The sequence below is a fragment of the Cyprinodon tularosa genome, unplaced genomic scaffold (genome assembly GCF_016077235.1).
Source record: "Cyprinodon tularosa strain WSP-4 unplaced genomic scaffold, ASM1607723v1 ctg84, whole genome shotgun sequence".
In the NCBI taxonomy this organism is placed as follows: Eukaryota; Metazoa; Chordata; class Actinopteri; order Cyprinodontiformes; family Cyprinodontidae; genus Cyprinodon; species Cyprinodon tularosa.
The window spans coordinates 873,154-899,426 of NW_024039607.1; the positions used below are offsets into that span (position 1 = coordinate 873,154).

At 37.7% G+C, this 26,273-nt stretch overlaps 1 protein-coding gene across 2 annotated transcripts in view; it reads right to left on the minus strand.

Annotated features, from left to right (window-relative positions):
• The window catches only part of fam184a (family with sequence similarity 184 member A), a 274,942-nt gene extending 249,096 nt beyond the window's left edge, over nt 1–25,846 (minus strand). Inside the window, exon 1 of one of the 2 annotated variants that reach the window (XM_038272733.1) lies at nt 25,142–25,846. In XM_038272733.1, the coding sequence (XP_038128661.1) occupies nt 25,142–25,327 (186 nt within the window). In that variant the 5' untranslated portion in view covers nt 25,328–25,846. The remainder of the gene's footprint in view (nt 1–25,141) is intronic. The other variant, XM_038272732.1, reaches the window with a different exon arrangement.
• Between the last annotated feature and the right edge of the window lie 427 nt (nt 25,847–26,273).

Genomic DNA, 26,273 nt, shown 5'->3' on the forward strand with positions numbered 1-26,273 from the left:
AGAGTTCTGATGAAAATTAAAAAGAGAGATCATATCTCTCCTATCCTGGCTTCTCTTCATTGGCTTCCTGTTAAATCCACAATAGAATTTAAAATCCTCCTTCTCACATATAAAGCCTTAAATGGCAAAGCTCCATCTGATATCAGAGATCTGATTGTTCCTTATGTTCCTAACAGAACACTTAGCTCTTAATTAGCAGGTTTACTAGAAGTTCCTCGAATTTCTAAAAGTAGAATGGGAGGCAGATATTTTAGTTATCAGGCTCCTCTCCTGTGGAACCAACTACCAGTTTTAGTCCGTGAGGCAGACACCCTGTTTTTTCAAAAACGTTCCTTTTTAACAAAGCTTACAGTTAGAGTGGCTCAGGTTATCCTGAGCTTTCTCTATAGTTATTCTGCTATAGTCTTAGACTGCTGAAGGACAAAGGGACCAACTTTTATTATTATACTTCATTCTATCTCTATTCTCCCACTTTGCGGTATTTGTTAGTTCAGCTTTATGCTCTCTCTGCTTTTTCTCATCATAGTAGCTTCATCTCTTCTATTCCTGTTTGGCTATGACACCATTCTGGAGAGAAATATCAGCTGAGCTGCTGCCATCAAAATCTTTGTATAAAGATCCTGGAGATTGTTTTTCAGTATAGGGTTATCTGGATCTGGTTCGGAGCCTGTCGCCTGTAGAGCTGATTGACTGTATGATCTGATTGAATTGTCTCTATAAAGTGCCTTAAGATGACATGTGTAATGAAATTGCGCAATATAAATAAACTGTATTGAAAGCTGAATTGAATTGAATCAAAAACTGAATATTAGCTGCATTAGAAGGATTCTGATGTCAATCAAAGTGGGAGCAAAATGGGAATTCATTTTAGCATATAGATTGTAAACATTTTCCATTTCTGCAAACTGAAACAACTGCTTGAATCTTGGAGAGCCTAAAGGAGAGCACTCAAGATAAATTGTTATCTCTCAACCAGACAAAATCTCTCCAAACTGAATTCATAAGTGAATAAACTGGAGCTTTAACATCAAGAAGAGTGCTGCAAATGTCATTATACAACAAGAACTATGAATAAATCATAAAAGTCAATGTCTCCGAGTGACTCATTTGTCTGTTAATATCCCACCAAAATAATAACTTTTTACTTCTTTCATTTTCTATTCAATTCAGCTAACTCATATAGAGTAAATTTAGAATACACTGTCAAAAATCAAATGAATCATGATTATTAAAGAATTAAACTAGGGACTTGATGCTCTCTTGTCAAACTGTAACACAGACTTCCTCATACAGGGTTCCTGCAGCATAAGGCAAGTTCAATTCAAGACTTTTTAAGAGTTTTTAATGCCACTTGAAATAAAAATTTAAGACCAAATTCACAAGAAACACAAGAAAAACCTGCTTGCAACAACTTAACCCAAAGGTTTATTTTAACATAAACCACTGCACTAATGTTTCAAATTTTGAAAAGCTTCCCATACAGGAAGAAAGCTAAAAACACACAAATGACAGATATATTTTAACAATTATTTAACTGAATTCACAAACTTTGTTTTAGCAGGGAACAAAACAAATCAGTTTTAAAGCCACAACATAACCAGTGCTAAGTCTTTTTTGCAGCTATTTTTCTTTGTATCGTTTTCTTAGTATGTTTGATTTGGTGATAAGTGGAGGCGTTGGAGAGACAAGGGTGGAACAAAACTGAGAAATACCGCCTGTTTCTCGGTAACTCGATTTTGTCGCTTTGTGTTTCGTGCTTCGCATGTGCGACTCCACTGCCTTAATTCCCATCATTCTGAGATTGAATTACTACCTGGACCAAATCCACTTTGCCTCATGTATGTTCCCTGGTTTTAGCCATGGAGAAAACTCTTGGCTGGAGACAATTTTGGTTACATTTACACTCGCTCATATTTTCCAGACAAAAAGTTAATGGCGCATCTCCCAAATGTCCCGGCCGCAACAACGCTTTTATTGGTTCCGCTATCGGGACGGAACCAATAATGGCGAGTCGTTATTTTTTTTTTTATAAAAAAAAAAATTTAAGACCTATGAAAGACTGATTTAAGACATTTTAATACCAATTAAGGCCTTTATTTTATTTTGAAGAATTCAATGCCTTTGAAGACTTTTTAAGGACCCGCGGGAACCCTGTCATAAGTTGGATCAGATCCTGGGATTTCATCACAGCTCACCTTAATCTGTTCCAGCAACAAGTCACAAAACTAGTGGGATCTGCTAACGGCTGGGCTCAGTCACCAGTTTGACCACAGTTGGCTGCAACACACTTTAGGAACAATCCCGGAAAGCGATTTATACATTTAACCATTTCCTCTGCTGATTTAATGTGATACTAACCGTTAGTGTCAAAAACGTTAATTACAGCCAATTACACCAAGTCTTCCACACTGTAAAGGTATAATACATTATAACTATAAAATTTATACAAAGGGAATTTCCCTTTCATGAAGTCTTCCAGTTGATATCTCAGAATTCTGAGTAAAAATAAATGCAGTGTCAACATATAGTATTACTTGGCTCTACAAAAAACCTTCAAGATATAAAGTCTTTCAGGACTTCTAAAGAAACTACAAAACGGATCCAATTTAAATAAAAAAAATGAACCTCTTTTCCCATTCAATTATTATGATGGAAACAGAGTTAGATCTTTGCTGTAGAGAATGCTATGCCCTGAAAACACTGAATAAGTGGTAAACGCCAGCCTCAAATCTTCTTAAGTTAGTGAAAGCGCCAAAATATGTCACCATATCATAATGAAATTCATTGAATTTATTATTGATTGAATAATTTTGACACAAACGTTCCACAGTGGGCGGGTGCTTCTCTCTATTTAAAACACAGGCTGTTGTAAAAACTGAGTTGAAGATAAGAAGGCTGTGAAAAAACACAATAATAAAGCACATTTAATTAAACTTACTTCAAACATTGGCCAATATTCTGCATCAAACTGAATATACGAGTCTATGGGTTTGGGTAAACAGCAGCAGGCTCAATGTAAATCTAATGTACCGTTTGCAAAGTAATTTCAAATCACTCTTTAATTTTGGCTGTCACTTTCCATTGTTGGAGCGTCCCTCCTGAGGCAACAGGGATCAGTTTGATCTAATCTTAATGGGAGGACAGACTGGAGGCCGGTGATGTCACCATGAGCCCTGCTGTTGTTTGGATGCCCTTTAGCTGGAGGAAAGGACAGACTGATAAACAAGGAAGAGTGGATGTGAGGGAGAGGGAAGTAAACATGTCTGCCAGTAGTAGACTGAGCCAAAAGGGACCCAATTTCAGGAAAAAGTACTAAAAAAAAAGAAGAAGTTATGAGTTGGAGGGCATACGGTCTGACAAAATATTCAATAAATGTTTTATTTATGGAAATAAGAGAATTTTATACCCAGATTAGAAAGACTTATTCTTAATTTCCAAACATAATCCATATTTTTAGATGACCACATTTTGTTGGTTGTTTTTGTTCTATGCAAAGTGAATAATTAGACTGTTGCTCACTGTCTAAGTAGAAAGGACTTTAAAAAAATTCTGATTCTGTCTAGTTTTTTATTGAATTCAAATATTAAAACAGGAAAATATTGATTGAACTGAACCAAGAAGAATTTTACACAACAGTATACTTTTTAGAGCTCTGGTATTCACTGCATTATAGTTATTAGCATTACAATTGAGATGGAGCTTGAACCATGATTAACACGAAAATATAAAATCTAAAAAAGTTGTGATAAATGGAGACTGTCTTGTGTCTCAGTCTGATTCATCTTATGCCCCCCCCCCACCCCACAGGGTTTTTCTATAAACGAACTGGGCTGAAATTTCTGCTCCTGGACCCGTTTAGAAGTTGTTACTTTGAAGGCGCTACCCACTGAACAAAGCAAACCGCCTGTTATTGGCTATTAAGCCTGCATCTAGAGTGGTGACCCGTTACCAAGGTAACCAGCATCAGCTGTCTTCCTGTTTTCAGCTAACATTTGAGCTAGCAGAAACGATCAGGCAATTTGACCTGAACTTTATTTGTAGATGTCTTGTAACCTTTTTTAATGGACACCCTAGAGCCAATCAGAATCCAGTATTCATCCAGACCATGTTATATCTAATGATGACTTTGCTTATCAACTGTTGAAGAGAAATGGTTAGCCAGAAAATGCTGTGCTAAGAGGAAGAAGAGTACAGCCTCAAGAGGCGGGATTTCCTCAAAAGTAGCCAATCACAGGGAAGGCGTCTTCAGTTCAGGGTTCTGCCCTTTAGGCCTCTGTCTGTCTCCACCAACAAAAGGAGGATAGGCTGCAGCCCACGCTCTGAAAGTGCCCATCATTTAGACCAATTGGGCTCTGCAGAGTCTACAGGGTCTCTTGCTCTGGGTCTTTCAGCCTCTGTCTCTGAAATGCACTCAGACTGTGAAGACAGGCGATGCAGAGCAGCGTGAGTGAAGTAAAAGTCGCTCCCCCTCCCAAACACACACATACAGTGCAGACAGATGCCTGGCAGGCAAAGCCTAAACTATACAGCATGGTTCAGAAAAAAACAGCTAAGATAAATACAGAGAAAATCTAATCTGCATCGCATTGACCTTAGGAAATAAACGATGTCATAATGTGAAGTAACACATGCAGTTATGTTTGATCTAGTGGAAGCTAATTTCAGAAATGTAACAGAAAACTAAACATTTAAACGTATAAAAGTTAGCTGCCATTCAAAGCATAACAAAGATTTGCCTAAGGATGATCTATAAAGGTAAATATGTCTTCGAGCAAACTCATTTCTATAAGTCTGGAGTTTGTGTTCCAATTTCCTGAAAATAGCTTTGATGTTTTTAAATTCAAACTATTTTTACTACCTGCGCTTTTTAGTTTAGGTTTTTGAAATTCACTGATGTTCCTTTTCTGTCTTAGTCATAAATGAGAGAATCGATAGAAACCATTTAGGAACAGAAATGAGAAGTTTGCAAAGAAAAGAAATAGGTGTCAACATTTGTCATGAATGATGGATAGTATGGTTTCCAGGCACACTAAAGTAATCATTACTAAATGGATACAACTATTTATAGCATTTTTATGTTATCTATGCAATATTTGAAAAACAAAGGGAAAAATGTTACAATCAGATATGCGCTCTAAAGCACAGACGTAATGATAGACCTACAAAACCAGAGAATACCCTGGGAATCACACGTCGATTAAAAGGATCCAAAATATCAAACTCTAGTTTAGATTAACAAAGATTCTGGTGTTTTTTTTTAGCTCAGTTAACTAATAAATAAAAGACTGATATCTTAAAGAAGAAAGCAGGAATTCAGTTAAAGAATCAGTTTGCTTAACTTCTGCCCAACGTGGTTCCAATAGCTAAACACTTCCAATTTATTTCCCCACTGCAAAAGATCCGTTAAAGATCTAGTTGCAAAATCTCATTACAACAAGAAATCTAACTTGAATGCACTTTTATTTAACTAAATAAAACATTACGTTAAAATGTGTTTTGCAGAATCCTTAGTCCTCTTCAACAATCATCAAATAAATTTACCAAAGTCTCTAAAAACATTTCATTAGTAAGAAGGTACACCATTCAAGTGAGGCTTATCTCTGAGTTAGGAATTGGCAAGAACACAGAAAATCTTCTAAGCATCCCTGTATCAAAAAAAAGCCTATAGAACCTATAGAACAGGTTGAAATGTGACAAACAGATGCAGAAGGAGCCTAGCTTATGTAGGTAGCATAGCAACATTCAACTGCACCTCCTCACTAGACCATAAGACACAGTTTCACCTTCTTGGATCTTTGCCTTCACTCTCCTTTTTAAGTTCTTCTTCCTTTTCTTCTTCTCACAAACGCGCCCCTCATTAAGTTAGTGCTTGTTTTCTAATATTGGTACGGATGCCCATTCACACTCCTAGTTGAATTGACATTCTGTGGTTGTTTTCAGGGTCTGGGATGGTGAGATCCACTTCAGAAACCGACTCTGGTAAAAAGCTTTTGGTGTTAAATCACCGTAAGGTTTATCACAACAATGATGCACTCATTGCTCGGATCAGCATGCCTGCTTTCTTCCAAAATACCCTGTCCAAAAAAATAACATGAATATCTAATGGCCAACTCTGAAGCTATTTGGTCATCAAGGCTGTGATTCACATATAGTGTTGGATTTTGCTCCAAGGCTGGCTAAAATTGGGCATTAATGAAGGTAAACGTTGCAAGTCCTTCTCTGTGTCATCTCCAGCTAACAAAATGATCTTGTACACTCCTTGAAAACGGATGGAAAAGGAAATAACTGAAAAAAAACAAAGCAATTAAAAGAACAGTAGATTTAAAGGAATAGTACACCCAAAACATGATTAGCCTTCATTTTCTACTCACCCCCATGCTGAACAACACTCTGGAGTACTTTTTTGATATCTCAAATGCATCTGGAGATCTGGGAGGCTTCTTGCTGTCTGCTGACATTCAAATAATGGAGGTCTACGGTGCCCGAGACAGAAAGGTCCATAAAAGTCCACAAAAACGTGTCAATATTCCTCCATACTGCTCGTCCAATGTATTCCAAGTGTCCTGAGTGGGTAGCATCCAGAATTTACTCGAAACGAAGTCATTTAGAATGTTTTTAGAGCATAAACAGTAGTGTATAGGATTTCCTGAAAGCGCGCACCTGCGCGATCACGACGCTACGGAAGCCGGCAGACCAAACCAGATGAAAGTGCGCATTCAGCGTCTGCTCTGCCGATAATGCAAGCGTAGAAGAAGAAATGTGCTGTTTACCTGTGCAAAGAAAGAAACAACGAAAGAAAAATGTCTGAGGACTTCAGTGTTGAGGAAGAGCATGAGTTCTTTGCCGAGCTGAATGCGCTGGTTTGGTCTGCCGGCTTCCGTAGCGTCGTGAACGCGCTGGCGCGCGCTTTCAGGAAATACTATACACTACTGTTTATGCTCTAAAAACATTCTAAATGACTTCGTTTCGAGTAAATTCTGGATTCAATTAAATTAAAGTTAGAATCCAGTTAGACGTTTATAGTATTCACTCATTATGAGCACGCAGGTCATAGTTAACGGGGGATTGATAATAGCTTTGAAACTATGAAAATGAGAGTTTCTGTGCATCTATACAGGTCAAATTCATACCTACATTACCCCACAGAATTGGTCAGGTTAATTTAAATTGTCTGGTTTATGATTTAGAACATAGGTCACAAATGTTTAATAAGACTTAGGTTAAGTTCACGTTTCAGAAAGTTAATTAACCCCAGTATTCCTAAGCCTGTCCTGCTATTAAACCTAAATGTGTTCAAGTTTCAACAATCTAACTGTTTATCTAAGGTGAAGAAAAATAATTCTGGAGGTATTTCTATAGTTTTATTCCATCCACGTTGGACAACACTGCTTGAGCATGAATTTACATTCCTATTTTCAGGGTGGCCAAATAGCTCTATAGCCGTTTCATTGGACCATGCAGCCTTTCTCCAAAAGGCAATTAGATTGTCCGTTTGGGTATCTGCAAAATTCATTTGAGCTTGAAGGCATGTGGAGCAGCCATTTCTCTCTTAGTATTTTTTGGTCTAGGGAACATCTGGACGTAATACAACTCCCAGGCCACATACGTCTCTTTAGTTGATTCAGACTGGACAGTAAGGAGAAAATAAAAATTCTTTTTTTTTCATTATTTTAATTCATACATGGCCTAAAGCCGTATTCCTTTTACTTTCAAGCTTTCTTTATCAATATCAACGATTGGTCACAGATCTGATCTTAAAAAAAGATAGCTAGATGCCAAATGAAGGGTGTTTATTAAAGCATGGAAATGTCATTTGTTTAGTTTGTGCAGAGCAGATTTCCAACTATCTAACTCATTATAACCAGAAGAAGAACTTAGAGCAGTACAGAAAGTCATCAAGAGCTTTGCTAGCTTAGCTACAAAAGCAGTAAGGCGTACAATACCAACCACTTTGTGATTTTAAGGCATGGCTGCCGAATGCACCTAAAATTTTCTTGCCGAGTCCACTTTTGTTTACGAAAAAGTTTTTGAACCCCTAAATCTCTAACGCCGCTCAAACCTTTTCAACATTTGTCCAAAGAAAAGTCGACAGTAGAGAAAATTAAGAACTGTTATAAAATAAACTACAGTCTACTTTAAATCACTAAAATCTCCACCTTTGAAGTGCAATTATTTACAGCTTATCTGTTTATTTAACTGTAGAACAGATTTTAGCATTGCTCTGAATAAATAAAAGTTCTTTTTAGGGATGCACGATATAATCGGCCCCCTATCGGTATCGGCCTTAAAACTGAATATCGGACATCGGCCACCCCACCGATATTTAACCCGATATTTGATCAGCTTCTGAGTTTCTAAAGTCTAAAAAAAAAAATAAATACTACTTCTTCTTCTTCCTCAAAAACTTCTTTTTTACAGACTTAAAAACTTCTAATAAAAAATATTGATACATTAAAATATCACAATATCTTCATATGCTGATATATTGCCATTTAAAAACACCATATCAATCTCTTTAACTAATGAAATATTGCTATATGTCATCGTTATGCTACAAAATCCCCCGAAAATCCATGAAATGTTGCCATATTTTTATATGTTGATATATTGACGCGGTATCGATCTATTTTACTAACAAAATCTCACAAGAATTTGCAAAATATATATAAAACCTGCATTGGTTGATCTCTAGTAGAACACGGTAGGTAATACTTTAGAAAAGCCTACACGGAGCTTTAAGGTACGGAAGAGGATTAGGGCCACTGAAAAAAAAAAAAAAAAAGTTTACTGATTTTAAAATTTTATTTCAATTTAGTATAGGAAAAAAAGTCAGAATTCTGACTTTTTTCTCAGAATTCTGACTTTAATCTCAGCATTTTGGATCTTAATGTAGATGGGTACCATGAAGGAAGAGATGTGGGAGCACTCAGCTTCACTGACAAAGATGTTAGTTGTTTAAGTTGGCCAGTGACACGTTGGTGGAAAATGACGGAATTACAGTAGGCAACTTTTTACGTGCCTGAGGGGTCCCCTCATTAATGGAGGAGCAGAAGGTCATTAAAACAAGAGAGCTAGTCTCTAAAACAGACATGGCTATGGCTTGATGCTAACATGTTTTTTGGCTGTCAGAATTCTGAGATTAAAGTCAGAATTCTGAGAAAAAAGTCAGAATTCTGAGATTAAAGTCAGAATTCTGAAAAAAAAAGTCAGAATTCTGAGATTAAAGTCAGAATTCTGAGAAAAAAGTCAGAATTCTGAGATTAAAGTCAGAATCCTGACTTTTTTCCTATACTAAATTGAAATAAAATTTTAAAATCAGTAAACTTTTTTTTTTAAGTGGCCCTAATCATCTTCCGTATTAAGGAGTTTAAGTTTAAATGAGAAAAAAAGATTCCAATGTTCTGTGTTTTTTGCATTTAAAATTCAATTTGAAGATATAGAAGTTCAGTCTGATTAATTCAATGGGTATGAGGGAAGATTAAATATTTAGATATAAAAAGTTCCTCACAACCTCATTAACCTTTTAGTGAATCCGCGAGGCTGGTTTCATTTCAACATATCCACTCTGTTGAGTAAAAACCACCACAAGATCCTGAAGTGAGCGCTCATGTCAGACATCTCATAACACCGCCAATAAAAAGCCCACAGACGGCGTCTGCAGACGCAGGGACAGGTGAAAGACAATGAGAGGCACTCAGGAGAATTTGTCTGATAAATCAAGCACATATTACAACAGACTGTGCAGCGTTGCTGCTCCGTGTCCTGCCTGAAACACTGACATGAAATACTGCAGCATCAGCCAATTAAACAGGCCAGAAGACAGAAGGAGCAATATGGTTAAGGCTGTTCAAAGACGGAGGAAAACCTTGAAGGTCAACATTTACAGTGACTCATCAAATCATCCTCTCTGCACACTTTCATCTTGGTTTTATTTGTGCGGACGAAGCCCCAGGCTACTGCTTCTCCCTCGATCCCCGTTTTTTTTCCTGTCTCCGTGCACGTGTGTGTCTGGGTGTATCTTAATGAAATCTGACAGTGAGTTGTGACAATAAGCGATGAAGCATCCTGCTGCAGAGGTTAATAAGCAGTGAGTCTCAGCAGCAGCACTAAGCCGCCATGCACACACAAACACAGAGCACTGTCTATTAAGCTTTTATTCACAGAATTTTTTTTTTTTTTTAAACCCACACAGCATGAATAGTACTTTGACCTAACTGTAAGAAGCAGTCTGTCTGTCATCTCCAAACAATTTCTAAGCCAAAATGGTAATGCAAAGCACTTCATGGTCTCTGGATTAATACCAACACACTATAGAGAAGGTCGACATTTTCCATCATATTATATTTCACCAAACTAAATGCAGACAGCTCCTCAGTCCTATTTTGTGTTAGGAATCCAGTTTTTGTGGTCTGTTTGTGCGTCTCCATTTTCCACCCCCAGGAAGTCCCCTGTCTTCGCTTTCCCTCCCTGCACACCTGCGGCTCGTTGGATCATTATCTGGAGGAGTATTTGAGCAGTGGACTGTCACTACCTTGACGCCAGACTGTTTGCCAGTTTTGGGTACTCTAGCCAAGCTGCGTTTAGCTGAGTCTAATCTAGCTTTGTTTCTCTGAGTCTATCGTGTTTTTAACTTTGCTCCTCGACAGGAAGCTTTCCTGTGTTACTGGATACCTGGACCTTCTCTCCCCTGGAAGTATAAACCGAGTTACACTGAGCAGGGCAAAACCTCCACATGTTCCATTCAACTTCCTATCGGAAATCCAAGTGACAGTTCGCTCCATTACTCCTCCGGGGCCAACGTGTGCACCAAACTCTGGATTCACCACACAGTCTGGACTCAAGGACTAACAAGGCTAACCTGACTCCACCAGATGGATTTGCTCCGCATATCCATCTGGAAAGCTTCGGTTGAAGTAATTTTGGGAAGGGGCGAAAATACTGGTTAGCTGATTGACCTATGTTGGTGATAGACGGGCCAAATAAACCAATCAGATCAACGAAGCATATGACGTACTAACAGACCGACGACGAAAACACAACCACATGCCAGGCTACTCTTGCCGAAACCAGTCGGGAGAAGAAATACTTGTAATTCCGATAAAACTTGCTCGATAGCCACGCTTACGCTAGTTTCATTGGCTGAAGCCGCCATGTTCTTTAGACTGAACTGTCGCGCTTCTCGTTGCGTCACACCTCAACCCGCCTCAAAGCCAACGCTGATTGGACGTTCGTTTCGTTTTTCTTCTACGGAGAGTCTCCAGACGGATTAGGGAGTGAAACCTTGAAAGCTCGCGAAATCAGGATGATCTCACGAGGCTATAACAAGGCCCCCCTCAAACGTGAGTTCCAAACCACTCTAAATATCAGAGCTTACAAGATTCCCACGGTACCTGGACTGACCTCTGAACTTCCCTTCTCACTTCCAGTTCAGGGTTACCAGCTCACTGAGTTCCAGATATAACTCCTGTTTTACCAGCTCAATAAATCCGTTAAACTTTTACCGTGCTCTCTGAGTGGTTTCTCTGCATATGGGTCAGATTCATTAAACCGACCATGACATTTTGATACAAAAACATGTATAAAAAAAGTCTGATATGGCTGACCGATTGATCCAAAATGTAAACCTGATGGATCCAAAAATTTAAAGGATCAACAAAAAACACTAATAGTTGTTATAAATGACATAAAAATGCTCTTGTTGGTTGTAACATATTACTTTTTCTAACTTTTGCTAACCTCTAACATGTGCACAACCTTGTTTTCGAGAGGGTAAGGTTAGCTAACAAGATTTCCTTACATGACACATCCTGTAGTTACTGGGAAACATTGATTAGCTGTCCTGAACAATTCAGTATGTCAATTTATGAAGGATTATGTATTAAGTTTATTAAAATACTCAAAATGAAACTGAATTACAAAGAGCCAAACCTGATCTCTGTCAAAAATGAAACAGTTTGATGTTTCAAAACATCAAGGAAAACAGAAGATACCAAAATGAGACTGAAAATATATTTCGTAATTCATAAAATATCTGAACTAAGCAGAGAACTACAGAGCATTAATAATTAATAACTTAAAATTTAAATGCATTATTATTATTCTAATATATACTAGTAATAGTAAATGTTATTTTGTTGCTGATGCACTTTGTCTTACAACAGAATTCACCTTCCCACTTTGAACACAAGCAGTTTAATCTCCTGATAGGCAAAGGTGCAACATTTTGTTTGATAAAATTATTTACTCAACTCAGAATGCTTCATGCTTGAAACTTAAAATGAGACAGCATGACACACTTTTTGATTCAACAAAACAACCTTGGTGTTCATTTTTGAGCAGGACCTGACATTTCAATGCCGAATTAAGGCATCTAATGTGTTTAATACAAAAAAATCATTTATGTCTGACAGCAAAAACACATTTATTACATTTTTATGTATCAAATTATTGTTATTTCAGTTTAGTCATTTTAGTTTAGTGGTCAATTCCTTGAAGCATTTCATCCCAATGCACTCAGTTCATCCATAAACATGAAAGAATTATTAAAGACAAGAAATGTAACAGGCAGATATTATTATGGTTTAACAGACTCGCACATCGGTAAAAATAGTTTCCATAACCTTGATGCTAATGTAATGTTCATGCACTATTAGTCATTGAAGCTCACCAAAAGCAAAAGACTCTGTCACACTTGATGTTCAACAGATTCTTCTTCATTTTCTCACATTTAGAGCCAGTTAACACACATTTCAAATACATCAAAAAACAGTTGATAGGAAAAGTGACACAGGAGCCTAAGGAAATGGGAGTAAAAATCAAACACCGATGTAATGGTTCTCCAATTTTAAAAGGTCCGTTAACTGTTTTACAGTAAATAAATGCATCTTTTATAGATGATTTTAAGGAATAACACAGAGATTAAACTCGCTGTCAGCAGCATGCTCTCAGTCTGAAGCTGCATTGCACTGACCATCTGGTTTCTAATCCTGACCACCCCTCACTGCATGGATCACTGCACTACCACCCCTGAGTTACGGCACAAGCAAACACATTTTTCTGCCAAGTGGTGACGGTGTATTATGTGTTTCAGCAGAATGGCCAAGAAGTATCTCATGCTTTTTATCCTATTATGTTTTCTTCAGATATGTGTGAAGTTATCTGCTTTAAGACTGTAGGATCAAACACTTGGAAGGCACAAGTGTCGACTAATTGAAAATTATGTGATTAAAAAAAGCGAGCAGTGCACTTTGTGAGGTTTTAATTCAATTCAATTCAGTTTATTTATATAGTGCCAATTCACAACACATGTCGTCTCAAGGGACTTTGAGACAGTTTACAATTTAAACAGGACAAATTCAAGAGAGAAGTTTGGGAGCAGCTTGGTGAGTTTTAGTAACAACAACAACAACAAAAAAGAAACTTACAGTAAAGTAAAAAACTCTGTTACATTTCTTGAGCCCACTGCTCCCCAAGGGGATGGGCTAAATGCAGAGATAAATTTCTCCAATGTGAGATCAATAATGTTCAATTTTCTTTTTTTTTTAAACCAAGAAATTTTCCTACAGGCCCTAGTGCTTAAATCTACGTTTTTGGTGAAATCCTATTTTTTGCATTGTCATTCAGACTACTAACTAAATGTGACCACCATCAGAGTCCAGTCTAAATGTTTCACAGTGACCTGCACATGTGGGAGGACATCGTCGACGTTACACAGCCGCAGCTCATGAGATAAATAACAGATGTTGGCATCTCTGTGTCGTTATAAGTTCTTGAACGTTTTAAGTTCTGTTATACGTTCTTGAAAGTTGACAGACAACATTATGATCAAAAACAGAGCAGAATTATGTACAATGTGTTTTGTTGTGGAGCAGTGGATGCTGAGCTGGAGAGGAGTTTGTGTAGAAAAAGTGGTGAGAATACAATAAAATTAAGACTAAGATGCTTTTCTAACTATCGGACTATTGGACTATTGGACATGCATCTGATTTAGAACCACATGTGGATCAAGATTTCAGTTTTTTTGGGTGGTAAAAGGATTTGAATTGGGCTGTTCTAATGCCCATGAAAGAGTTGGATAAGAGTCTGGGCAAAAAATATATATATATATTTGGTTTTGGGTCACATTGGCCTGCTGTGTGAATGGAAACAATGTTCAGCCCTCTTCACCTCCACATCAACCATAAATGATGAATCCAAAGCACAGAAACGGACGGATCTTATTAGCGAGGACATCCAGGCAGCTTTGTGCTAATTGCAGACTGTGAAATCTCAGATTTAGGAATAATTTTACAGAATTATTTTGTTCCAAAGAGTGACTTAATGCAGGGTTAACTCATTGATGATTTCTGCAGGAGTGAGCATGCTCCCCCACACATGCTTGGATTTTTCTCCAGGTACTCTAACTTCCTTCCAAAGGCCATCAACATCATTGCTAGGTTAATGAGGTCTTTGCTTAGGTGTGGTTGTGTGTCAAACAGAGCCACCTGTCCTTGATGCCCTGCTTCTGGTCCAGTGACCACAGGAGACAGACGCCAGGCACAGGTGGGAATAAATAATGGCTGCAATATGTTGGCAAACCTTCCAGTTGGGAAATATTTGACTGAAATAAACCCACATTTTCTTCACTCTTCTACCCCTTTTTTATCATCCAGATGTTCCTACAAAACCTCATGAACTTCAGTCTGTCTGACATCCAATTCTGCATTGCATACAGACATCAAGGGCAGTTGGGGCCAATCCAACCATGCAGGGCTAGAATGCATCACACCAAATGTAGCATCCAAGCAGTCCTTTTACGATTGTGATAGTGTGTGCTGACACTGTAAAAAATAATTACTGCCTGTTCTCTTGTGCAGCTCGTATTTATTCAACTGAAAATAAAAACGTGGAAAAATCAAAGTTTAAAGTAGAGCCCTTTGTATAAATAAAAGCCAAACTTTAAGTTAGTTTCAATGGGGGAAGAGTGGAGGAGTAGCAACATTTGTATTTTTTTTCTGTAAAATGTTAACTCCATATTTATCAGGACAAACCACATAGTGCAAACCACATAGTGCAAGTGCAAACCATATTACCGGTCAATCTATCCGCCAAACTCCTATATTATTACATACACACAACTCCTATTATATACACTGTACTTAATCTGTATTATTTTTTGTATTTGTAATTTTGTATTTGTATGTGTATTTTTATTTTTTGCTTAATTTTAACTTAATTTAACTTAATACCTTTTGTAAGCTGCTGGTAACCTTAATTTCCAGAGGGAGTCTTCCCAAAGGATCAATAAAGTACTGTCTAAGTCGAAGTCTATTAAAGCATAACCGTCTTTATTTTAATATTCTAGCCTTTCCAAGTAAAACTAAATGATTGGTGAAGAAAAGTCATATAGAGTCAAATAACCCAAAAAATCATCTCTATGTTTCTTCCTAAGTTAAAATTTTCTATTTTTAAAACATAAAAATAAGACATATTAAACTTAATTCTAAAATAATGGTAAGGAACAGTGTTTAAGGTCTAGATACAGTAGGAGCCATTAAAAATTTTCCCACTTTCCTTGATGAGTCCTTGGCTGGTCCCCCACAATCCCTTATAAACATCAATATTTGTACTGAAATATTCTGTTTGTCATGATTTGTGGACATAAAAGAAAAAGAAGCTTATATCCTGGTCAGAACCTGTAATTCAGTGAAAGGGTGGAGTCAGACTACAAAAACAGGCTTCCTACAGCATAAGGCAAGTTAAATTCAAGACTTTTTAATGCCACTTGAAATAAAAATTTAAGATCAAATTTACAAGAAACACAAGAAAAACCTGCTTGCAACAACTTAACCCAAAGGTTTATTTAAACATAAACCACTGCACCAATGTTTCAAATTTTGAAAAGCTTTCCATACAGGAAGAAAGCTAAAAACACACAGATGACAGATATATTTTAACAAGTATTTAACTGAATTCACAAACTTCGTTTTAGCAGGGAACAAAATAAATCAGTTTTAAAGCCACAACATAACCAGTGCTAAGTCTTTTTTGCAGCTATTTTTCTTTGTATCGTTTTCTTAGTATGTTTGATTTGGTGATAAGTGGAGGTGTTGCAGAGACAAGGGTGGAACAAAACTGAGAAATACCGGCTGTTTCTCTGTAACTCCAGCTTGAATGAGTTCTTGCACAAAATACACTGTGCCTCATGTATGTTCCCTGGTTTTAGCCACGGAGGAAACTCTTGGCTGGATAGCCAATTTTTTTTTTTACATTTACACTTGCTCATATTTTCCAGACAAAAAGTAAATGGCGCATCTCCCAAATGTCCCGGCTGCAACAACGCTTTTATTGGTTCCGCTAACGGGACGGAACCAATAATGGCGAGCTGTTATTTATTTATTTTTTATAAAAAAAACTAACAAATTGTCAATTTTAACGTTTTATTTAGATTACAAAAATAAATAGCAATAAAAATAATCTTATTTATGATGTTTTAAAAGTTAAGAACTACGAAAGACTGATTTAAGACATTTTAATACCAATTAAGGCCTTAGTTTTATTTTTGAAGAATTCAATGCCAATACTTTTTAAGGACCTGCGGGAACCCTGAAAAATAAGCAAGAGGGGGGCCACTCAAGTGGCTGGAATTAGGAGGGAAGACGGCCGCCATTCAGCTGGTGTTTGTCTGGGAAAGGCCTTTTTGAATGGCTGCTAATGTATCATCATTCACAACAGAGGTTAGGCTCTCGTCTTTACGTTCAGGTGTGAGAAACACGCAGAGCAAAATGTTAGCATCCAAATAACTTTTCTGCTTTTTTTTTTAACAGGAATACACTTTGAAAATGTAAAGAGACTGTAAAAATATTTGCTCCAGGATGGGATTCTCTATGAGGGAAAATTACGTCCTGGTGCTACTTCACTACACACCCAGTCAACACAACTGCAGTTGACTCTCTTGTCTCCTTCAATCCCTTCGTCCAGAAAAACATGGAGGCTCAGAGGTCTATTTCTGACTCACTCACATGAAGATGAAAGTCAGTCAGGCAATGCTGATGAAACACACAAACCATCTATTTGAAAACATCATTGTCTTCATGAAGCAAGAAGACATGTTGCAGTGTAGTTCCCGAGGTTATTCTTATTCTTTTCAGAAACCCGTCAACCCGTTTCTAAGTACATGCAAGAGTTCCTGACTATAATTTATATAAAACTTGTTGCCATGGCAGCAAAGCCTCTGTGCTGCCTCCTTAACAATAAATCCAACCTTTCAAACAGAAATAAAAACTTATAAAATAAAGCTTTGGAAAGAAGAGAAAAATCATGGTGCTGAAATTTGCACAGAGGCTGAACAACACAAGGAGACTAGAACGGCTTTGTGGGATTAAAGATTACTGCAAGGAGCCTTAAATAACAGTGGCACCTAACAAGTCCTCCATCACAAATCATGAAATTCAGAGCCGCTGGAGAGCAGCAATCAATGAGCGACTCACTGACTATGCATGAAATCCCAGCAAAGGCCTATAGAGCCAATATTTCAGGAGTGCAGAGATGGAGACCGACCCTACTACCCTGCCTGACTTCCTCCAGATCAAAAGGTTTAAGATTCTGCAAAAAGATTACAAAATGGGGCTAAAAATAACAATGGCTGATAAAAACAAAAAAAACACCAGAAATCAAACTTTCTAACATTTCGAAAGTTCCCTCTTGTCCCTCTTGATTTGTCCTCGGCAGCTGAAAGCCGGAAATCACTCAGCCTGGGAAGCCAGGGGAGCTGCCGGGTTAGCTTCCAAGGTGGATATTTATTCCTAAATGCCTCTTCTGCTCAGCAGAGTTCAGCGGTCAACGTGAGCAGCAGATGGCCTCAACACCGCTAGCCTATTCCCCAGCTTTTTGGATGTGGCCTCATACAAAGCGGCAGTGGGGAAGCGAGGCTCAGATGTGTCGCCTGCGGGAATGTGTGTGGCCTGCATTCTGAAAATATCATTTATTCGTTTCAGTTGATTCAAGCCGATCAGAAACCACTGTTTATCACAACTATATTGTTTTATTATATCCAATATAAACTACCTTTTTAAGCTTGCAGCACCACCAACACAAAAGGCCATTTTTTCTGTTGCTGCCGGCAGAGAAAATTAGACCATAGTAGGGGTGTAAATAATAATCGTTTTGTATCGATGCATCGATCCAACAGCCGACAATCCGATGCATCGATATGTCTGCAAGAGAATCGATTCATGTTTTTTTTCCCTCCGGTCTATTTTTATCCATTTTGTCCTGGATGTAATTCTCCCTCCCGTGCTGCAGTGGCGCTAAACCTATTTTGCTCTCCTACCTCGCTTCCTGGTTATACTCTTACAGCAGTGTGTTGCAGTGAGCTTGACACAGACATTTTTGATTTATGCTCAATATTGAAGCGTGGTCTGTGCTACACACTGTGGGTCTAGATACGGCCGAGGCGGCAAGGAAGTGGGGGCGAGTTTAGTCCGACGACGGAGGGACATGAGGGCCAAAAAGAGCGGAGATCTTTTGGAAAAAGGGACCCAGCGTTCTCGTGCACCTCGCTCTTCTAGCGGGTCAAACTTCACGAGTTGTTTTCTGCAATTTCGGTCATAAAAACAAAACAAGCCGGCCTCCTGTCTGCGGCTCTGTTTGCAGTCATCTACAATTTGGTGCAGCGGAGCGTCTGTGGAGGGGGCGGGACGTCTGGAGGTATTGCATTGCACCCATTGCACTGATTATGTGCAGTATTTTTGAAGTATTTTTTGATGCAACTTTTCTACTTCTGTTATTTGCTGTTGTTTCTAAAAAAAAAAAAAAAAAGCATAACGATATTACAGCTTTCATTGATTTATTTCAAACTTGAAACTTTGTTTAGCCTGTAAGGTGTAAAAAAAAAAAAATAAAAAAAAAATTAACCTATTAATCGATTAATCGAATCGTATTGTGGTGTATTCTTGAGTATCGAAAATAATCGAATCGTTGGGTCAGGAAATCGATACTGAATCAAATTGCCATGATGGATGTGATTTACATCCCTAGACCTCAGCAGAAAAAAACTTTCCATGAAATATAATTAAAAAAAATATAAGATTTTAGCATTTTTTCTTGAATTAAATTATTCAAGAAAAAATGCTAAAATATTATTTTTTAAAACCAAAAAAATACAAAAAGGCTGAAAAAAAATGGGCATTGTTTTGAGAATTTATGGAAAATCTGTTGTAATTGCCTGCTCCCCGGGCGCCCCACGATGGCAGCCCACTGCTCCCCAAGGGGATGGGTTAAACGCAGTGGTACATTTCTCCAATGTGAGATCAATAAAGTTCAATTATCATCATCTTTTAATCCTGCTTTTGTGTCTAGAAATACTTGTTTGGCGCCCTCCGCAGGTGTATAGGAGGTCACTGCATCTGTTTTTCAACTGACCTCAGAAGCTCCTCCAACACAGTGTGTTCAATAGCGACTGGGCATAAATTCATTTATTGCTTTAGAATGATGAAATAAAAACTGAATAATGATTTCCTTCATTATAACAGTTCATAAAAAGTATAAAAAGCATAGAAACAAACTGATTAAAAATGAGTCTGCATCATTAATCCAGTCTAGTATAAAGGTTTAATATTATGAACTAAAATCTATTGGATAAAAATAGAAAAATAAATAAAACATATTCAAATTGGAGGAAATCTGTTTTTCTAGTTTAAAATAAATGATCTGAATAACATTATTGTCACAGAAAGTTATTAATTCTGGTATCAGTAGTGTTTGGTGCAGATATCTTAGTTACCACTGTACGTTGGAGAAGGGAGCAGCCATACAGAATCTCCCTTCATCAGACTCAGCTAGGAGGAAGACGAAGCTGAATCTGCGGTTTGGGAATCTCTAGAGGCAGCAGCTCAAACCAGAACAGCTCAGGGCTTCTGACCTCCTCCACAGAACCTTCCTCTCAGTCTCTAGTGAGGCAATAGAAAGACGTGGTCTGTCTAGCCCTCACCCTGTCGCCCAAGATTCATCTTAAAAAATGTCATTAATATTCTTTCATCCTCAGAAAGGGTTGACCTGAAGGTTTCTGTGCTCCTGGATATCATAAACCCTCCTGGCCTCGTTTTGACTAAAATCCGACTGCTTGTCACTAGCATACTAACTTGTACCATTGGGCGCATAATGAGACGTTTAGGAAGAAGCAACTGAAAGGTGACGTTGAGAAGCAGGTTATCCTGCAACCAGGTCACTGGTTTGAAGCTCCTCTTCGTCCGCCTATCCTTGGGCAAAACAGCTCCTCTGCATTGGCTGCTGACGGTGGTCAGAGGGCAGCAGTGGCCATAGTGGAGCTTACCACCATCAGAGCATGAATAACTGGATGTAACGTAGGAGCCATTCAAAATGTCCCCACTTTCCTTGATGGGCCCTTGGCTGGTCCCCTACAATTCCTTTGTAAACATCACTCTTTTGTACTAAAATATACTTTCTGTCATGATTTGTGGACATTAAGATCTAAAGTGAAGTGTTATCTCCTCGTCAGACCCTGTAATGCAGCGAAAGGGTGGAGTCAGATTTTTTTTTTTTAAATGCATGCCCAGGATAAGGCCAGTGGCTGGAAGTTGGAGGGGATTTAGCTGGGAGCTGCAGGGCAGTAGGCTGCCATTCGGCTGTTGTTTGACTGGGAAAGGCCATTTTGAATTGTTGCTACTGTAGCGTGAAGCTTTTTGAGTCCCCTGATTGAATATGCACAGTTCTGAAATAAAACCATGTAATGAAAATCTTCAACAAGATCATGTTTTTGCCTCAAAAGCCTGGAAAACATCTGAAAACCAGTCACTAAATTATCCTAAACCTACTGCAGTTTTTATCACTAATAGTTTATTTTTTTCCTAACAATATGTAATATATATATATATATATATATATATATATATATATATATATATTTTTTTTTTTTTTTTTTTTTTTAAAGGCAAAGCTGAAAAGTTTGTGATATTTCTCCGATGCATTTATGTCAAATGTGAAGTAGATGCTTTTTCAAGGAGGACAGTTTAATCATGATTCAATAATTTACAGTTTCATAGCGAGTGTAAAAGATCTAAAAAACAGACCCAGACATGTTGCTCTAGAGGTGACAGCCCAGATCTAAAGAGTGTTCCTCTGATTTCACAGAAAGGTCAGAAACCTTGTCTTGCTTTAAGCATTCTCTACGAAATAAGTCATTGTGACACTTTAAATAAAACCTAGACAGAAGAGGATTTATTTAGAGCTTGTTTCATTTCTGCTGCTACTTGAAAGCATAGAGTTGGTTGGAAATGCAGAAGCTAAAAAGCTGGTCCAGCTCCAGCAAAATCCTCATTAATCAAATTATTTTTATATACAGATGGAAACACGCTAATTCAAACATTGTTGTTCAGAAAATATTAAAAACAACCAGAACACTGTATCTGATGCTCTATAGGTTTAGTACACAATCACCTACAGCTGCTGTGCTTTTCTTTTTCCAGACTCTTTGTTTTTTAAAAACAAAAAAAAATGCTTCTAAAATAAAAGTCAGCTGTGGATCCTCTGAGTATATAAACATCTAAGGTGTTAGACCTTTCCCTCACAAACATCTTAGATCATAAAAAAGTCAAATCCCCAGTAGACCAGCGGCTGCGTGAGAACGACAGACTGGGGGCCTGAAAAGAGCCTTAGCCTGGACTCTGTGTTTCAGACGGCTAAATACACTAGGTTATACGTTTTCATTTTGATAAGAGAAACATAAAAGCTCTGATCCTCTGGGCGAAAAAAAAAACAAAACAGAGAATATTTATTTGAAATGTGCGTGAAAGCCCCCAGAGTAGATTGGATGAAGATCATCCCAGCCATCTGGCCCCAAAACAAATCCCTCAGAATGAGCTCCCAAATCTAATACACCAACAATACTACCAGCTTTTTATGCAAGATTGCTCTGGACATTCATTTTTTTGTTTGTTTTTTTAGATTTCAGACAAATACATTGATGCATAACAAGATTAAGTAGTTAGAACTATTCTAAGTGGGTAAATAAAGTCAAAGAAAACAGAAATGTTTGACTACCAGGAGACAGCATCAGAAAGATGGCGATTAATCTACTTGGTCAATGCCCAGATGGATCATAATAAATTACAATATCATCAGCAAATACATTTAATTCAGAATTTCAGTCCAAAATGGGAATTTATATTCAATGCACACAGGGGGATGCATTTTTAAAATGTTAATTGATATGAATTTTGCAGCTATTTAAAGCCAGAAATTAAGTTGCATGATAATCATAGAGCAATAAAAATTATTATTTCCAATTAAAAATTTTATTTTATGTCTCCAACCATTATATAGGAAAATACTGACTTGGCTGAGTCAGATTCCTGCTGAACACAGACTGACTTAACCAAGAATATTGATGGAAAGTTGAGCTGAAGGAAAAAGTCCCATGCTACCAACAGTTTAATGACCATGCCATCCCTGTGCCTGATTGGCCAGCCAACTTGTCCAATGGAAAGCCTCCAAAGGAATCCATAGAGCGTTAATTGGATGAAGAAGCAGTGATGAAATGTGTGAGCTGCCTTCAAACCACAGCTGGTGTCATGCCACATGGATGCAGTACTTTCAATGATCGCCATTTCTACAACCTTCTGTATTAAATTGGATTAATCTTTTGTGACATATAAACTTGCACTGATTGAATCTGGGGTTATCAATGCTCTATACCGCACACATTGATGGTAACTCAAAAACTTCAAATATATCACTCTGAACATAACAAATCAACAAATTGAATTAACTTTTTTGGCCCTGATCAACACACCTCATTCCAATGATTTAATGAACTCCAGAGTCTTCCTGTTGGTCTGTTTGTTTAGTTTAAGTCTGCAGAAGCAGCAGGAATTTTATATGTATTTATTTTTATGTAGAACTAAAGCCTAAACTGGCTTACAATAAATAAAATGATCTTTTTCATCTTAACAAGCAGGACATCAGAGTGCTTGTTTTACTGCATAATAATTAGAATAATGAGAAACATATTTTATTGTTCTGTTTACTTCTATCAAGTTAAAAGTAAATTACTTGCACTTTTCATTTAGTTTCATATATACATGTTTGGCTCAGTGTATTATGTTTAAACAAAGTACTACAGAGAAGGATGTTTTTTGTTTTTTCAAACCAGGGGTTTTCACAGTGCTACAAGGGGACATTTCCAGCCCTTGGGAGGACCTTGTGTGGCTCTTGAACAGAAATAAAGATGGGAATTAATTTAGTCCTTCTCCTCAGGTAGCAGCTAATGCAGCAAAACGTGTTTAACGAAGATTTATATGTTTATGCCAGACATTTAAAAATGATTTTAAAATGGAAATTTCAAGCTCGTGTCATTTTTTCCCCTTGCAAAACCCCTTTAAGTTTGCATCTGAAATAATTTGCAGACCCCTTTTCTGCAGAAATCTACAGAAGAGGACTAGGGCCTCTGAACTGATTATTATTTCAGTTTAATATGGGAACAAAGTCAGAATTCTGACTGAATTCTGACAGCTAACAAAGGTGTTAGCATCAAGCCGTAGCCATGTCTGTTTTAGAGATTAGCTCTCTTGTTTTAATGACCTTTCGCAAAAAGTCACTGGCCCTCCCAAACAACACACATCTTTTTCAGTAAAGCTGAGTGCTCCACATTTCTTCCTTTATGGTGCCCATCTACAGTAAAATCCAAAATTCTGAGATTAAAGTCAGAATTCTGAGAAAAAAGTCAGAATTTTGAGTGGAAAAAAGTCAGAATTTTGAGGGGGTAAAATTTTGAGAAAAAAGTTGTAATTCTGAGAAAAAAGTCGGAATTCTGGGAATAAAGTCGGAATTCTGGGAATAAAGTCGGAATTCTGGGAATAAAGTCGGAATTCTGAGAATAAAGTCGGAATTCTGAGAATAAAGTCGGAATTCTGAGAATAAAGTCGGAATTCTGAGAATAAAGTCGGAATTCTGAGAAAGAAAACGTCCGAATTCTGAGAAAGAAAACGTCCGAATTCTGAGAAAGAAAACGTCCGAATTCTGAGAAAGAAAACGTCCGAATTCTGAGAAAGAAAACGTCCGAATTCTGAGAAAGAAAACGTCCGAATTCTGAGAAAGAAAACGTCCGAATTCTGAGAATAAAGTCCGAATTCTGAGGGGAAAAAAAGTCTCCGAAAAAATTGAGAGAAAAAAAAAGCCAGAATTTTGAGGAAAAAAAAGTCAGAATTTTGAGGGAAAAAAAGTCAGAATTTTGAGGGGGAAAAAAGTCAGAATTTTGAGGACAAAAAAAGTCAGAATTTTGAGGACAAAAAAAGTCAGAATTTTGAGGACAAAAAAAGTCAGAATTTTGAGGACAAAAAAAGTCCGAATTTTGAGGACAAAAAAAGTCCGAATTTTGAGGGAAAAAAAGTCAGAATTTTGAGGGAAAAAAAGTCAGAATTTTGAGGGAAAAAAAGTCAGAATTTTGAGGGAAAAAAAGTCAGAATTTTGAGGGAAAAAAAGTCAGAATTTTGAGGGGAAAAAAAGTCAGGATTTTGAGGGGAAAAAAAGTCAGGATTTTGAGGAAAAAAAAGTCAGAATTTTGAGGGAAAAAAAATCAGAATTTTGAGGGAAAAAAAGTCAGGATTTTGAGGGGGGAAAAGGTCAGGATTTTGAGGGGAAAAAGTCAGAATTGTGAGGAAAAAAAAGTCATAATTTTGAGGAAAAAAAAGTCAGAATTTTGAGGGGAAAAAAGTCAGAATTTTGAGAAAAAAAAGTCCGAATTTTGAGAGGGAAAAAAGTCCGAATTCTGAGAGTAAAGTCAGAATTCTATCTTTTCTCATATTATAATGAATTACAATTTAAAAATCATTTTCTTTCAGTGTGTCACTAATCCTCTTCTGTAGAAATCCAATTGTTGAACGGTTAAAAAGAAAATTAGAGAAACAAATATATTTTTTGCAATAAAGAAATGATCAAAATGTGAATACTTCTGACTTCATTTTGGCCTCTCTATCACATAAAGTTTTTAATCCCAGTGTTAAATGGGCCCCGAATGTACTAGAATATACCTGAAATTTACTTGGAAATCCCAATTGTGTTGCATCAGTTTGTTATGTTTGGAAGTAAAGTAATTTTTATTAAAGTGGACTAAGTTGGAACGGAGTTCGGCACAGAGAGAGGGTACCTTAGTTAGCTGTGCGATCTTCTTGCTCATCCTCAGGTGCAGGTCCTGGGTATATTCCATGGCGATGCCGGACTGGAAGGAGCCGCTGGGTGCTGCTGAGGAGGAGGAGGTGGAGGAGGAGGATGAAGTAAATTTCCCCTGGCCGATGGGGCAGTAATACTGCTGCCAGCCCGACCCAGTCGCCATCTTCACGATGAAGCTTGTATCAGATCAGGGCAGCGATGGTGAACTGGAAGCGGTGCAGACACACACCAAGCTGGGACAGGGTGTTTCAGCGAGGCACGGAAAGAGTTAATCAAAAATATAAACGGATAGAACCCGCTTTCATTGTGCCCGCTCTCCGATTATAATTAACAAGAGGGTGAAATTTTTACCGATTTAAACCCAGAAAGTAGCAGCTACTAGCATCATCTCCGTTCAAAATGCGTCCGTAATCAGCGTGCGGCGGTGCGGACACCTGGCGCTGCTGTGGAGCCCCGCTCTCCGGGCGGCTGCCTGCCTCCCAGTCGGTCACCTTGGTACCGAATCAGGAGCCGTTAGTAGTGGTTCCTCCCCCGGAGCATTCCGGCCACATTTACCGGGCAGATTGAGCGGAGAACGGAGGGTCCGTGTGAGTGAGTTGCAGGGAGAGTGTCGGACAGGCTCGGAGGTTGCTCGCTGCTCCTCTGTTGCCATGGATCACCTCAACAGTTTATGCTGCATTCACGAAGGATGGGAGCAGTGCTGCGTTCACGGACTGTCGTAGCGATGAGCTCACGTCTTCGTTATAGCAGAAGCTCACAGACAGATTTTCATTCATTAAGGCCCTGGTAAAACCTCCGCTTGGTGTATGATATTTTTGTTAAAAAAAAAATTTTTTTAAGAAATTTATTAAAATCCTGGTATCAAAATGAAGGGGAAAAAAATTCCAAAACAGACGATAAACTACTCACCATAATAACTAATAAATTGAATTGAGTCTTTAATGATAAGAAACATAGAAAATTAGAATTTTAGCTCAAACAAAACCACTATATTGGTGAATAACCAGGATTTAGCTCAGCAAAAGCTGCAAAATCTATATAGAAATAAACAAAAGGATTTGAAACATCTGGTAAAATAAAAAATGGAATTGTTTATTTTTTTTCTTTCT